This window comes from Mustela lutreola, chromosome 8 (genome assembly GCF_030435805.1).
Source record: "Mustela lutreola isolate mMusLut2 chromosome 8, mMusLut2.pri, whole genome shotgun sequence".
NCBI lineage: Eukaryota > Metazoa > Chordata > Mammalia > Carnivora > Mustelidae > Mustela > Mustela lutreola.
This window is the reverse complement of record NC_081297.1, coordinates 132,676,558-132,693,473: the sequence shown is the minus strand read 5'-3', so window position 1 is coordinate 132,693,473 and position 16,916 is coordinate 132,676,558. Positions and strand designations below refer to the sequence as shown.

The following is a 16,916-nucleotide window of genomic DNA, read 5'->3' as shown; positions in this document are numbered from 1 at the left end:
AGAATTCCTCAGGTTATATGCTCATCAAAATGATTAAAAGCCTAGCTACTAACTGCTATGGAAATCAGTGACAGTATTTATTGACCTAAGCAAGATAACTCCACTTTTAAAGAAGGAGCAGGTGAAGTTAACAAATGTTCTTCAGTGGCCACTAAACTTCCAGGTCAAAAACAGCTTCTCCATCCTTAGGGTGCTAACTGAAATTTGAGCACCTGTCCCTGATGTCCACATGTTTGGAGTTCATCTTTGATGGGACTCTTTAATGCCGTTAGTGCTACCTCACTTTTATCCAGCAACCAAAAGAGATTATTTAGAAATACTGACTTATTTGGGAGAAGGGGTTGGGATTATGGACATTGGGGAGGGCATGTGATTTGGTGAGTGCTGTGAAGTGTGTAAACCTGGTGATTCACAGACCTGTACCCCTGGGGATAAAAATATATGTTTATAAAAAATAAAAAAATTAAAAAAAAAAAAAAGAAAGAAATACTGACTTATGTTTAAACTCAAAAATAGAGAAATAGAAATTGAGAATAACAGGGAAATTATGCAAGATGTAGGACAATGGACCTGTAAGTCCATACCTGGTACTTCTAGTGAACAGCCAAGAAAGTCCTCACCATATACTAGAAGCTCAGTTACAGATCTGATGGAATATTGTTAGATAAGCAACAAGAGCTAGAAAACATTTGGAAAATTCTTATCTCTATTTTATTAGCTAATATGGTTATAGTCTTAAGACCCATTGGTCAGGAAACTAACTCTTTTGAAAAGTGGAAGTTTGAAAGAAAAAAGAATGCATCCAACTAATTTTAATTCTAAATGTCCTTGCTGGTAATTTACAATCTATAATTAACTACAGAAAATAGTTTTGAGGAGAAAGGGATTCTTTTCTCTACTTTCTTCATGTGTATGTGTGTGTTTATGTGTGTTTATATAGTTTTGTGTTATAGCATTGTTGCAACCACTAGGGATTTGGAGTGAATCACTTTCCAAAATTATAGGTAAATACAGAATCTTGGCTTTTCTTTCAGAGAAGGCAAATTCTTATGTGAAAACTACTCATCATTCAGGAGAAATCACATTATTCCTTTATCTTCTCAAAGGCCCAGGTTTAGTCCTAAATTAAATATTATTCAGGAAATAATGGGAACATTGTTGAAGGGGCAGAAAGTAGTCACTTTTCTTTCTATTGTATATTCTAAAGGTCCATGTTTTTCAACTACTTCCAATCTGATCTACAGAGAGAGAGAATGGCTCCATAGATCAGAAAACAGAAACTTTCACATGGAACCAATTTGGAACTTTAGAAATTCTGAGGTCTCATTCTTGACCCAGCACAATCATAGCCTCAGTGCATCCAGCCTGCATTCCAGCATCCCCTGCCCCTACTTCTATTAGAGATTGGGGATATTGGAAAAAACAATCCAATGCCTTTTGTACCACTTTCCCCTTCCATAACCATAAACTTCTAACTTCCTCAATTCACCCTGGCATACATACACTTCTGTTCCCATTGGATCATATGAAGTTACATACATTTATTTGAGTAGGCATGTATCACTATCTCTCTGGAAAGAAAGTGGTAATGATTTATACCATCCTACATGGCTTTTCTAATTAGTAAGGTCAGAATTTCCATAGGAAGGTGGGATGTTAAAAGCAAGATCTATGAAAGACTAAGCATGATGGCAATTCTTCTATCTGGTAAAATAACCCCAAAGTTTCCACTGAGAGACCAAGAAATTTAACATCAAACCCAAACTGACCAAGTGGCCCATTCTTCTAAGATGAGATTCTTATGCCAAAATGTTTTATAAAATTCAGTGTAAAATATATAAATGTTTATATGGGGCTTTCTGTCTGGCCAGATCCAGGAAGTCAAGTAATCAAAGACCAACTCAAAGACCCCTGCCATCTGCGAAAATACGATGTGCTCTTTTCACAGCTATAAATAACAATTATGACAAGACAAAAATTTCAAATGATTAGGTGCAAGATTAGGTGCAGGTTGAGGGTTGGGTAAGGATTTCTGTTGACTGTTGTAGACTTGGGACTATGCAATATTTATGCCATGGTGTGAGTGTGGCATGTTTGAATAGTTCCAGGAGGCATTGTAGGACTAGAAAATAAGGAAAGCATAAATGAATTAATAAATATATAGCATTATTACTGTCACTTTGTCAATATTGGCTGACTTAGGCCACTGTTGGATGTTCTGGTCTTTCTGTAAATAATGACATTTATTTCCTTCTTCAAATGAATATTAGGATAGAGACAGAAGTGAAATGAAGCAATTTTGATTTCTAAAAACTATATACATGCATGAATTGTTCTTGTGCCATTTTCTGTCTTGGAAAAGCTCCCCTGGCACCATGCATGTTTACTTTTATATGCTGAAAGGCTCCCATCAACCTCAAACAGATGCAAATCACTTTAACTTGTCATAGTGTTATTTTGCTCATCCTAAAAGTTCAGACAAGTCTTCCAAACTTCCAAAATTTCTCTCAATTCAGTGAGGAGGAAAATTTAGACACAGAATTTGAGTGTTCTGCCCAGATGTGTCACACACACAAAGAATGAGTGGAGGAAGGCAACACCCTTTCCTACTAATCCTGTGAACTCATCACTATGGCGTTGAAATGACACCAAAAGGTACAACCCTGGGCCTCACATCTCCTCAGAACATAGCAATATAAATCACTTCATACACTACTTTAAATATCCCAGTGTAAGTTATATGTCAGATGTATGGCATTTTGGAGGCTTGAGAAAAAAAAAATAGTCAAATCTAGTTTTTAGGTAAAAATGTGCTGAAACTTTAGCACATATCAGTGAAATTGCTAGAATGTGGTGCTTCACTTTTAAAATACCATGACATTTGAACCTTTCAGCAATTCCAAAATCAACTCCCTCTGGGGAAGATAGTGTGCTTAAACTTTTTTTTTTTTTTAATTTAAAAATGTAACACAAACACAAACAGCTAACTAAACAAGCTGCCCATAAGATCAACAGTCTAAGCAGTCTGAACCCTGAAGTGTTTTACAACATCCTTCAAGACTATTAAAGGCAACATAAATACCTCTTGCCCACAAGGGAAAATACCCTTCAGCACTTTTTTTTCCCTTTCTTTTTTTTTCCAGGCTTTTAAACAATTTTGGTAGTGATTTCTTACATCACAGAAATTTTTGAAGTAGAGTCAGGTGGTATCCTCTGAAGAGTAAGAAAGTTTCTAAATCTGGATAATCCATGAATAATTATGGGACAAATATAAATTCCCTAAATCCTAGGGATTCCTAGGGATGCACCAGTCTCTAGAAAAAAGAAGTATACATCTGGTATCCCAGCATTCAAGGGAGCCCTGAGCGCTCAGTAAATACGTTCCCTTTCTTCAGCCAGGGAAAGGCAGCACCCTCCTATGGGATGTGCTTTGATACCAGTAACTATAAAAGGTCAGTGGGCAGTAAGAATAGCTGGTATTTATTAAGCACATGCCTGTGGTAAGGATTACAGTTAATTATTTCAGTTAATCTTCATCATTACTATATAGGGTAAATATTAAAATTATCCCCATTGTAGAGATTTAAAAACTTGGGCTAAGTACGGCTGAATGTCTTACCAAGGTCTTGCTCTAACTAATGGCCAGACCAGAATCTAAACTCAAGATGGACTCCAGCGTGTTAACCATGCACTGCACTCTCTTTTCTGCATTTTTTTACTGATACTTCTTGTACCATAACCCACCAACTGTAAGTCCCAAAATAGGAGGGGGCTCTGTGCTATTTGTCTCCATAAAGAGCATAGCTGGAAGTAGGAAGCCATGCAAGGGTTGCTATTTAAACTCTATTCTACTACTTCTATAGAAAGATTAAAACAATTTAGCCAGCTTTTCGGGTTTGCTATGTTTGTTCAAAGCACTGTGTCTCTGGGGAGGATACAGAGCTGAAGGAAACATGTTACCTGCCCTCAAGGTGCTTACTTTTCAGTGGGGAAACAAACATACAATTTATTCTACAACACATCAGGTGTTTTAACAAAGATAGAGGCAGAGTGGACTCTGATAGCACCGAAGCCTGAGCAAACTGGTGTTGCTAATAAATAACTTCACAGAATGGATCAAAATCAAGGGCTCTTGAAAGAGTAGGCTCTCTCGCATGCAGTTATGCCAGGTAAACATGTAAGGGAGATCACCTGCACTCATAACAACATTATGAGGTGGGTGCTCTTATCCAACCCTTTCATTTTACAGAAGAGGAAACAGAGGAGAGAACAATGTAATGATTCTTGAGGTCCTTAATTCCTGTGTGGGGAGGTAGGATCCAAACTAGGTATGTAAGCCCAGGTCTTTGGGGAAACAGATGAGACAGGGTTAAATGAGTAGGATATTATTAGGGGAAATACCCATGTGAAAGAGGGGAGGAACTGGAAAGTCTGGGCAAGCCATCAGAACACAATGTAAGTCTGACCGCAAGTGAAGGAGAAGGGCAGGCAGAGATAATGTTGGGTGAAGTGTCTTGGACTGCTGTACAGTCTAAGGAAACACTCAGAAAAGCCACTGGGTAGACCCTGAATCAAAAGTTTGGCAATAGAAGAAATCTTATGTTTCCCAGGAATGGGTCTACCTTATATCCCCACCATACTCAGTCTTGGCATTAGAGAAGATGCCAGCTCTGGGCCATTCACCATGGCCAGAGAAAAGGGTCTTATTGGGAAAAAATGGCCATTCCCACCATAACCAGAGAAAAGGTAGGATGAGGTAATTTCCAGAAAAAAAAAAAAAAAAAAAAGAGTCTAAGCAGAACGACATTATATCCAGTCTATATAACTTTTACTTTGTTGAAGAGGCAACTATCCCACCAGGGATATCCCACAAGTCTCTTGAAATGTGCACATTTGTCCTTTGGTTTTAAAAGTCACATCCCAAAGCACCAAGTTGTTCTTATGACACTTACTCTCTTGGCTCCCAGAGATGAAAGTCTGACCCAACTCTCCTGGAATTGGAACTTGTGATTCCCTGAAGTAAAGAGATAATCAAAGTTGATACTGAAACATATAAATTGTCCTCCACAATTTCACGTGTCTCCAGACCAAACCAGCAAAATAGCTAAAGTACATCTACTGTATTATATATGGTAATTGCTCATCCCCCCTGTCATTTTGCCCTTTTTAGGAGAAGGTCAATGCTGAGTTAGGACTTTATGCTATACAATAGGCTGCTAATATTCCATGCTGGACAATATTTTCCTAGCATTTCTCACAGGGTGCCAGGCTTTTATTCGACTTTATGTCATATAATACTTACTTGTTTGGAGTAGTTGAGATGGAAACACAGTCTATTGAAAATGTCACTGCTTCCTCTCTGAAATTTAAAGAGACTATTATCATCCTTCTTTTAGATGCTGTTTCTCAGGCAAAATCTCATAAAGATAGGTGGGGCAAAAAGAAGGGCTTATAATATCCACAGGGTTAGCTTTTGCTAAATGAATAGTGTGCTACTAGATTCCTATCAATAATAATATAAATGGGTCCTAGCTCACTCTTGTGTTAAGGAATGGTACCCCTCCATAATTTAGAGTCTTGCCTTACCCTCTAAACAAGAATATACCACATCTGGGATCATGGGAAGCTTATAACACTGTTAATTATTATTATTGTTGAAAAGATATTTGGATCTTGAAGCACCCGATAATGTTTTATCTTTTGGGGAAACAATATGGTAGAATGGCTAATTGTTAAGTTCCAGAATCAGAAAAAAATTGGCTGTTTAGTTTTTCTAAGCTTCAGATTCCTTAAAGGTAAAATGAGCAAGACATAGTATCCATCTGCAAGAGAACTAGGAGAATTAAATAAGAAAAATATGTGCAATTAGCATGTATAATATAGTGCTCAGCCCTGAGAGATAGAACTATCTTATTAAAATAATAAGTTATCTAATTATTAGTCCTAGGTCTATCAGTTTGTTCTTATGTGACCTCAAGCAAGTCACCAAATCTTAGCATGCCTTAAGTTATAAATAAGACTGATGCCAATATCATGTTACTGGTGATTACCGTATAAACTACAGGGTGTCTGCAAATGTTAATCAAGTTATTGTGTTACTGTCATCGTTATTAGACCTCAGTGATCTTTTTAATCAAAAAGTTTGTGGATTGCTTTCCTTTGTAAAGCCAGGAGCTAAGATAAGAGCCAAAAGACAATAGGAGAATGTGAATGTCATGTAATATCTCAGGGCATTTTCCAGCTTCCTAAATATCTGAGTATGGTACACAATGTATTATAATGTATATCACAAATTAAGATGTTCCAAAACTTTTTCCCTGATGAGTTGGTTAACGTTTCCTTCAGGGTGATAAATTTTCTCAATCAACCTGAGTGAGCTAGAGGACCAACATTTTTTTAAAAATAATCTTACCTTCCCTGGTGTCAATAGGAAACAGTATTTACTCACTACTGTTTTCCTTTCAAAAATCTGCCTAGTTGCATACTCGAAACAGTTTCAGCTGGTTTGTTTGTCTTGGACAAGCTGTTGAAGTGAAAAGTTTTTGCTTGGCTGAATGTGGGACAGTTTCATAACCCTCAAGAAGTGCATTGAAGGTGGGTGCCAGCTCAGGCTACTTCTAACATGCCTCCACTTGCTGCCCATTGTCAAGGGTGGCCAGCGTAATTAAATTAAGACAATGAGCAAAGCAACAGATGCGACTGGGACCAAATCTCTGAGTGCTTTTGTTTTGTCACTGTCATTGTCTGCAACAAAGAAGTCACATGTGAGAGCCTGGGAAGGGAGCCAAATGCAAACCAGACAACATCCCAGCTGGGTTTGAACAGCCTCCACCTTATGCGTGTGTGCATGGGAACCATGCTACTTGGAGCAGTGTCTGCTCCACTCAAGTGAGTTTCTGCCCATGGCTTTGCTGCAAGGCCGAAACAGATTCAGAAGAAATACGCCAGGGATCCCTGTGCTCAGACTGACACTTCACCTCTGCTTTGAGAGAAAAGAAGAATCTGTTGGGGGAAAGGATAAGATCCTTATGGTTGACCAATCTAACATCAATTCTTTTTGCTACAGCCCTCATGAACTTGAAGAGGGACAGAAATAAAGAAGATACCTGAACTTTTTCTTCTGTAAATCTGGGGTTTAAACATCTCTGGATGTTTAAACTGGAGACTAAACAGTTTAGTTTCGATGTTTATATATTTAGACTGGAGATTAAAGATTAATCATTTTTTAATTTGTTACTATTTCATTCTTGAGCATTTCTCTTAGTGTGCTCATTATCCAGATACTTAAAAACTTCTTTTTCTAAGCTGGTATGGATGTGAAAGAGAAAACAGAGCAAAATCAAATTTGCATATTTTTAGATCTGTTATTTAATTTGATTAGTAGTTTTGTAGAGAGGTGGTATCCATAATAATGACCATGTGGGGGTTTTGATGAGCCAAATACCATCTGCAGGGTCCATTGCATACTAAACAGAAAAGTTTCAAGGAGTTTGAGACAACAGTGATCCAAATCTATAGCTCCATTTTTTTTTCTTCCATTTTTCAGGAGAACTCCTTTAAGAATGCAGAATAACATGTAAGATTAGGAATGTAAATTTACCAGTAGCTTAACAGGAATGCTTTATATAGTTACAAATGCATGTTAAGTGGACTTGGTAAAATTGTATGATATCTGGGAGGAAAAGTGCCAGTATTTTAAACAGATGCATTTCAAGCTATCCTATACAAATGCCAAACTTCTTCCCACAAGTTTTCAATGGCCACTGAGTTAGTTACTTTAATAAACATATTTACACAGCAACACTATCTTCTTTCTATTTAGTCAGTACAGGATATTGACCATCAACTTATAAAATGCTAACTAGCTTATTTGAAGAACTTGATGATAACTCCAACATTCCATGCAGAGCTGAAAAATACATGTAAGAAATATTACCAAATCCCAATGGGCCTCCGCCAGTAGGTATTATTTCCAGGGACCATAGTTGATTCTGTCCCAGCTTCTCACACCCTGCAGGCTCAGGTCTGAACATTTTCCAAAGTCCCTTACAATGACCTATAAGTTCCTAAGAATGATTGGGTTGAGAGGTCATTACCTCAGCCAGAAGGAATAATTTGGAGATTACAGACACCATAGTGAAAACTCTTGGTTTTGGTCATGATGAAAACATGTTCTGGGAGAAAGCAATATTGGGGATTCTTGAACTTCATTCTGTACCAATAATGATTCATTGTGTCCTCCACTAAGGGCCTCCTGGCTAGAGGTAAAACCAAGAGAAAAGGCACCTTATGTTCATGCATACAGATACCATTTCCTCCTGTATTTAACCCACATCTTCTTATTTGTATAAATATACTTTTCTATTTAAATATATTCAAGTATAAAATAAAAACTATAGGAAAAGTATAAGGACATTATTAGATAGTCATTATAGTCATTTGATTCATTCTATAGCTATTTATTGAGCAACTGCAATATTCCAGGCTTTGTTTTAGACACAGGGATGTAAATAGTGAAGAGACAGAGATGGGTCTCTAATATATAGGGCTTCTATTCTAAGCAAAACTCAATATTCCTTGGATGGTAACAGCATTGCTTGCAGATAAATGAATGGTAGCACCAAAACAAGGAATCTAGAGTTTCTAGTCCAGGAATGGTTTCTAATGAAGATGAAATAATAATAATAATGACTTAATAATATTAATAATAATAAAAATAAATTGTTAATACTTATGTAGTGCTTACCATGTGCCAAACCCATTATAAATCTTTTGGTGTACTAATTCTTTAATTCTTAATCCTATAAGGTAGGAACTATTATTATGCTAGTTAATAGATGAAATTGAGACACAAGAGATTGCCATTTGCACAAGTTCACGTAACTAAAACTGAATGAGTCAGAATTTGAACCCAGCTCAATATATGTGATTTACAGATTCTAAGTCAATTATAAAACATCCCAATCTTTTACTTCTAAAACTCTCCCTCTCTCCATAGGAAGAAAAGAAAAAAATGAAAAATGTCTCCTTTTTACAAAAATTAAGCCCCCCAAAATGCACTAAAACAACAGAGGATGATCCCAGAATGTGTTGTGGGTTTGTTTTTTTTTTTTTTTTCCCCTCTTAGTAGGAAAAGATGCCACAGGCCAGAATTCTGGATTTTTCAGAGTCTCCTTCTGGTCAACAAATCTGTGATAGCAGCGGGTGAATAAAAACACACTTCTGTGTGATTATAAGGCAATCTCTAGTCCCCATGACAAACCAGGGCACATAAAAGTAGCCTAACTTTCACTAAACTGAAAACTAAAGGCCTATTTACATATGTCTTTCTTAGAAAAAACAAACAAACAAACAAAAAAAACTGGCCCAAGCTCTCTGTGAGATTGACTGATGAGGCATCAACTATGAAAGGTTGAGACCCAGTGTTAGAAATGGATGGGGAGGGCACATGAAACTTCAACCAGTTAATGTCACTTTTTCTCCCTTATTTTTAGGAAGTACATTTGAAGAACGCAAGCAGAGGGAGTGCAGGAAACAAGAACTACAGAATGTAGGAAGACCTTCCTGTTTTGTGAAGAATGACATGCCACCGGCAGGATCATTTGCTCTGTAGGAGTTCCCTGATAAACACCAGAAGACCTACCAAAAAAATAAGTTTGATAACATTTCAAAAGATGGGCATTCCCCCCCAATGAAATACGCAAGTAAACATTCCAGCATTGTCTTTAGGAGTGATTGTTAAAAGCTTTGCACCTTGCAGCAATGGTCCTGGAGTTGGTAGATTGCTGTTGATCCTTTATCAATAATGTTCTATAGAGAAAAATATATATATAAATATATTAGTCCCTGCCTCTCAAGAGCCACAAATGCATGGGCGTTGTATAGATCCAGTTGCACTAAATTTGTTTCTGAGTCTTGGCTGCTGGAGCCATTCATTCAGCAGTCTTGTCTAAGTGGTTTATTCTTTTCTTTTTCTTTTTTTTTTTTTTAATTTGCACTTCTTACTACGCAACACAGGCCATTTGTTTTACAGTGTCTGGTAATCTTGTTTGTTTATCTCTACCCTCCACTTCATCATCTTTATATTTGCCAAATTTGGCCTCCTCAAGAGCAACACAAGCTGTCAAGTAGCACACCCAAAAGATTTTAACCCAAAAAATTCCATCTGTGGCATCTGTACCAAATATAAGTTGGATGCATTTATTTTAGACACAAAGCTTTATTTTTCCACATCTTGCTAAAAAAAAAAAAAAAATGCAAGTAGTTGCAATTTTGAGGCCAATCATTTTTAGGCATATGTTTTAAGCATAGAAAGTCTCAAACTCTCAACAGTTCTTTCAAATGATGACTTAGTGTGCAACATGATTAGTAACTTTTCTCTTATTTTTTCCACATAGAGCACTATGTAAATTTAGCATATCAAGAATACAGGATATATCACAAACAGTATGTAAAACTCTGTTTTTTAGTACAATGGTGCTATTTTGTAGTTTGTTATACGAAAGAGTCTGGCCAAAACGGTAAAAGGTGAAAGCAAAACAAAAGAAGCCTGGAGCCGAAGATGACACAAAGGGGAAGGGTCCTAAAAATCCATCCATTTGGGAAAGAAGGCAAAGTTCCCCCAATGATGCCTTCCAAGAAAAAACTTAAGACACAAAGTCTGCTAATGCAAATTTGATTGGGGAGTCCAGAGAGGAGTGGAAGAAGCAGAAGGCTAGGAATTTAATAGTTCTGGCTTTTATTTCTCACTGAAGGAACAGACATCTGCTGACTCTGTCACAGACTCACCACTGTGTGACTTTGGGCAAGTCACTTCACCTCTCTGTGCCTCAGTTTCCTCATCTACAAAATGGGGGCAAAACGCCATCTACCTACCTCACAGGGGTGGTATGAAGATTACAAAGATAAAGCTCCAGATTTTATCCTGGATTGCTAGAAGGGCACAAGGGCAGAGCCCTTCAGTTTCTGGGTTGCAAAGAATTATAGAAACAACCCATTCATGGCATAGCTAGGAAACTGATCAGCCAAATGTTCCTGACATGCTAATTCTTGTCAATGTAGCTATCCTACTAACTATTCAACTATCCTAGTTAAAAGCTGCCAGCTCCATCTCTTTCAAAACCCTTTCAAAATGAGTAAGAAATATCTGATTTACAATTTGCTCTGAATTCTGCACTTGGATTTGTGAATACAAAGTGCAAAGAGAAAAATGAAAAGAAGAAAAAGGAAAAAAAAAAAAAAAGATTTCCACCAATGAAAGAGTGACTGTGCCATCTGTTAGCACTCACTGACCCTTCCAGGCAGTTACTAGTAACCTAGTAATACTTCTTGTAATATTATAAATGATACTTTATTCATTTTGAACAATATAGTTCTCTTTCTCTTTCCCAAATTCTCTTTGGGCAATCTAAAAAAAATGGCCCAAGATTTCAAATATTGAAATAATATCTAATTCTAAATAATCACAAAATCACTTTCTTTAATGAGTTTTGCTCTCACCCTTAGCTATATTTACATATACATTGTTTTTAATTTTTGTTAAAATATATTTGACTCTAAGAGTTGCTAACTGAGAGGCAAAACTTTCCTTTAGAACTAGAAATTTTCCCTTATGTCTGCTTACCAGAGTGACCCCTGGCCCTCTGCAGATGCATCTTATCCATTTAACTGAAAATTGATATCAGGAAAATCCAACAGTGAGGACAGGCCCATGGTGACCTAGAAAATGTTTCCCATCTACATACTAAGATTTTCTTATTACAACAATGAATCATCCATCATTCACGTCTTTTTATCTGCCTTCAAACATTTTAGTGAAAAGCAACCAGGCCTGATTACTTCATGCAAATTGTATTTCTTTATTCTTGGAAATTGTGCACGGAAAACAAAAATAACATCTTTAGTTTTCATCCCACTGGTTCACCTCAAGGTTCAGAAACCAGAAAAAGTCTAAGACTTCCTGGATCTTCAAGCATATGCAAAAAGAAACCCTATGTTGTGGGTCCCCCTGCTCAGCCAGTAAGTGCTTAAACCCTCAGATCCTCAGCATTACTTGAATTGAGCACCTCTGGCACGCTGAGCAATGTAATCACTACACACAAATGTAAAAGAAACAGGAAGTCATTTTGCCCTTTATCTGTTTTCAGACCGTTGTGTTCTGTGGATTTAGACGCAGGACCTCCCTTTCCAAAATGACAGTCATTCTGCTTTTTATTTCTTGTTCTTCGTGTATACTGTCTCCCAGCAACACTTTACATGCAATCCTCTGCAGACCTATGGGTTTCCAGACACAGCTGGATATAGTAATTCTAAGAATATCTATGACTTATTTGATTCATTTAATAATTCTATTCACAGCCAAAATTATCCTAGTGAGGAAAGCTTAAATATATAAAACTATATTATTTTTAATTTTTCTGACACATAATCCTCTCCAACTGTATTATAAATCAATGAATAAAAATTAACTAATTATACTAACTCACTATCTAATTTTTAAATGCACTAAAACTAGAAGACAGATCAACGTAAAACTTCAGAAGTCAGTTGATCTACACACTACAGTGGAATGACCCGGGACCGATAGAAAGGAGCACCTAAAATTTCATATCTCAAAACTTTTATAACCTTTGCTTTGGATTTTTCAAATGAGGCAATTTCAAAAGCTTTATGAAAAAGCTGTAAATATCAGTGAGAATGAGCTTTCAGCTTACAGGCTTAGTTCTAATTTAACTGACAAAACTGAATGCCTAGATCAAATTTTGGTTCCCAGTTCCCCAAATAACATCACAGTATCTTTTGAACATTTTAAGGTGAGGAGGCTCCACTGAAAAAGTAAATGTATCCTTCCATCAGAATCCATTCTTCTAGAAATAAAAACTTGCAACATCCCCACACACAACCACCACATGCACAAGCACGTGCACACACACATTCAATTTAAGAGAGCAAGAAGAAATCACTTCCCTGAAGAAACTTACTAGGAAAAAAAAAAAAAAAAAAGCCTGGCCTCCCTTGGGAATCCATCCCCTTCTTGGAATGTCAATGTTTGTGTAGATGAAACCATCTCATGCACTGTGGCTCCAGGGTTTCTGTTACTAGTTTATGCACTTGGAAGACTTCTTAAATGAAAGATGTAGCACATCTTGCTTTCCCATTTATTGTTTGGCCAGCTATGCCACTGTGGTGCTATTGTTTCTTTAAGAAAGTACTTGACTAAAAAAAAAAGAAAAAAAAAAGAAAAAAAAGAAAATAAAAGAAAAAAAGAAAGCATAGACATATTTTTTTAAAGTATGAAAACAACAATTCTATAGATAGATGGCTTAATAAAATAGCATGAGGTCTAGTTACCACCACCTTTCAACTTTTTATCACTCACAAGTAGAGTACTGTTCACCAAATTGTGAGTTTGGGGGTGTAGGGACAGAAAATGGAATTTTTGTAAAGTCAGAAGGCTCTGTTATTCTGCTGGCTCTCAAACTCAGCAAAATTAGCAATATGTTATCCAATCTGAACACCTCAATCAAGAGCATGGAGTATACATAGGGGAAAAAAGAAAGGACCTTATAGGCAAACGGCAGAACAAAACATGATAAAGTTACTTATTGATTTTTGTGCTCTCTGCTCTAAAACAGATAATTCAGCAACGGAGAAAATAAAAACAAAGAGAAACAATGCATAGATTAAATCTGCTAAAAATAGCTTCTGCCACATCCCCCTTAAGTCATTCTTTGGCATTTACTGGTTTATAGACAATACTCTCCCTTCAACTAAACATCTCAGAGCAGTAGCTCTCATAAAAAGCAATCACTGATCTCATTGGGAAGTGTTGGAAAGTATTTCCTTATGAGATGGGGGTTATCTACTGATAAGGAAAGAGAAGAATTTATGAGAAATCGTTGAAAGAGATGGCTAACAATCTGTGAAGATTTTTTGTTCTTATTTTTGTTTTGGGTTTTTTTTTCTGTTTTTTACTTTATACAGTCTTTATGAATATCTTAATGTTCAAAAATGACTTGGTTCTTTCTTCTTTTTTTATATTGGAACGAGGGATGATAAGTTAAACCCACATAGACTCTTTAAAACTATAGGCTAGATAGAAGTGTATGTTTGACTTGTTGAAGCTATAATCAGACTATTTAAAATGTTTTTCCTATTTTTAATCTTTAAAGAGTGTACTAATTTATTAGAGACAAATCATGTTTGGCTCTCTTCATAAAAAAGAGCAATCTCATTCGAATCACCTGGGCTTTCCCATCAATGTTTTCAAAAGATGAATCTGATTTATCCATCATTATGGTATCATTCATTTTAAAAATTTTTAATAGAAGAATTGTGGTTCTTTATGCCCCTCTCTTGCAATGATCGTGAAGTTCAGAATATGAGGGAGCTAAAAACAAGAGGAAAATTTTCTTGATTCTTTGTTTTTGGTTTGTTTCAATGCTAGTGTTTAATCCTATAGTACATATTTGCTTATTGCTATTTTAATATTCTAAAAGACTTTCCTATTAGGTGTTAGAAACTGATACATAGATATTTATGTGATTTCTATTTAAAAAAAGCGGGGGATGAGAGGACTGTCTAAAACTTTAAAATGCATATGGTACAGGATAAAGATACCAATTGAAATAACCAAGTCCTATCTAGAGCAACACTTTTTTGGGGAAACCTCTCATATATAAGACAGAAGCCCAGGGAGTTTTTGAAACTGTCTCTATTCCTCCAAGTGCTTATTCATTTAGTATTTGCCTCAAAATTTTAAGGAAGGGTGACCAAACTTAAACCCTGGAATTAAAGGGATCTCTTTAAAATATATATATTTCACATGTTCCCTCCTAATTTATGATGACACATTGATCTTAAACATGGTCCCTCTTTCTCCCCATTCTTCAGCTGTCATTGGTAGGGTCTGAAGAAAAAAAAAATTGTTAACTTTAAAAGAGGATCACAAAAGTCCAAATGTTATTGCCCAGTTGAAATGGGAGTTTAGATGGAGAAAGTTTCCCATACTTAATCCCTATTGAATCACCTGAACCTTCAGAATGACCTTTTGCAAGCCTTAGAATCTGCCTTTTATTTAATTGCCCAGGCCTACTGCCTCCTAAAGGTAAATATTATTCATTTTCTTTTGGCCAAAATGGACTGATGTAAAAATAGGAAAAATAAAAAAACTCAAAAATCCCTTCCAAGTCACCCACTGGCCCCATTTACCTACCCAGAGCAAAAGCACTTCTGTTAATCCCTTAATCTGATTTTGTTTGGATATTTATCTTGTACCTGCTGCTAAACACACTGCAGGAGGGACTCTGAAACCTTGAACTGTCTACTCACATCTCTTATCTGTGTCTGTGTATCATTAAAATGTCTATTCAAAAAATTAAAAACTTTCAAACACCATGCAGCTTGTATTCAGTTTACATAAAGGCTCCAAACACCATGTTAGATCTCCTGTAACTAAGAGTTAATGAACAATGAGAACTGGGATTGCAACATGTGTTTTGCTTCATATGGTTTTATCACACTTAAAGGCCAAGTGTGATAAATACTTACAGACACTGAATCTTTCCCTGCTACTTTGAAACCAGAAAATAATGATTGGTCATTCGTTATCTGTCTTAGTTCAAAAGCATATTTTTTATTAAATTAATTCTGTATTTGAAATCATTATTCATTTATGGCAGAGGAATATCAATCCTAATGACTTCTAAAACTGTAACTAACTGAATCATTATCTTACATTTACTGTTAAGTAAGCATATTTGGAAAAATGTATGGCTAGAGCGTCATAATAAAATGATATATCTTTCTTTAGTAATTACATTAAAATTAATCATGTTTGATTAACTAGTTCTTTTGGACAATGTTGGTGTAATGTGTCATTCCTTAAGAATTCTGTTGTTATGTAGCATTTTTATTAATTGAGGTCACTGCAACAAATAAACAAGAAAACTTACCCAGAAAAATAAAACTAATCATACACCACAATGGAGATATCTTATAGAATTTACAGATTATATTTAAAAATAAATGTTTCAAAGAGCTTGTACAAACTATGTAAGAGATGTATGAATTGTACGATATATGTATTAACAATAAAGCAGGTGTAATTAACTGATCCCACTCACTGTAACCCAACAGTGAGTTATAATCCATGACACAAAGGGTCTGGGAAAAGATTTTCTATCAAACAGGGCACATAATACACAAGTAGCATTCAATATTCACCCATATTGTGAGATTCCATAAGAATGTGGTCTCTTAGCCCTGAGTTTTTATTTCAATAAATCTCGCTAAATCTTTGCTGAATATCAAACTCACAACAGCATTTGTAGAAGCACAGGGTGGAAGAAGCACTTTCTTGTTTGAAAGTATTTTGTCCTATTTTCCTTTTCTTAAAACTTCCATGAAGTATTTGAAAACTTACCTGAATGTAAAAAAGGCTCAGGAGACTTGTACTTGATTTTAAGGAATTACTAGCAATACCAGTTCATTATTTTCCCATGTGCATCTCACCAGGACTCCCGTAACTCCCTCAGAGTTACCGCAGCTCTCCTTAACCCTATCCTCTAGACCTCCTTGTCCTATTTCTGCTCAACATCTTGCTGCCTATGGCCATGAGCTTCTAACTGCATTGCTTCTCTCCCTAGACAATACTTTTCTCCCTTTGGCCACACTAGGCTAAATTGGGTGCAGTCTTTCACTTAAGGTTTTGGGAATGATGAAGTGGGAGGCAATTAAGCACGTGACAAAAATTGGCTGCTAATGTCAAACATCACTATTAACTAAAATTCATTGAGGAATTTTGGCTGCTCATGTGCCTCTTGTCATTTTAGTAAGCCTCCTTCCTCCCCTCAGCAAACTGTTCCTGGAATTACTTCCTATCCAACTCTCCATCCTCTCCCTTAAAAAGAACTTGC

General features: G+C 36.2%; 1 protein-coding gene and 1 long non-coding RNA gene across 6 annotated transcripts in view; one reads left to right on the top strand and one right to left on the bottom strand.

The window, feature by feature from the left end:
- IGF1 (insulin like growth factor 1) overlaps positions 1-16,114 on the top strand; it is a 78,930-nt gene extending 62,816 nt beyond the window's left edge. For 3 of the 5 annotated variants that reach the window (XM_059186679.1, XM_059186680.1, XM_059186681.1), the window contains exon 5: positions 9,495-16,114. In XM_059186679.1, coding sequence (XP_059042662.1) covers positions 9,495-9,613 — 119 coding nt within the window. In that variant the 3' untranslated portion in view covers positions 9,614-16,114. The remainder of the gene's footprint in view (positions 1-9,494) is intronic. The other 2 variants (XM_059186683.1, XM_059186685.1) reach the window with 1 other exon arrangement.
- LOC131839336 (uncharacterized) overlaps positions 4,818-16,916 on the bottom strand; it is a 51,378-nt gene continuing 39,279 nt past the window's right edge. The window contains exons 4-5 of the long non-coding RNA XR_009356927.1: positions 5,303-5,359; positions 4,818-5,014 (exon numbers count right to left, since the gene is read on the bottom strand). This is a non-coding gene — a long non-coding RNA (uncharacterized LOC131839336). The remainder of the gene's footprint in view (positions 5,015-5,302; positions 5,360-16,916) is intronic.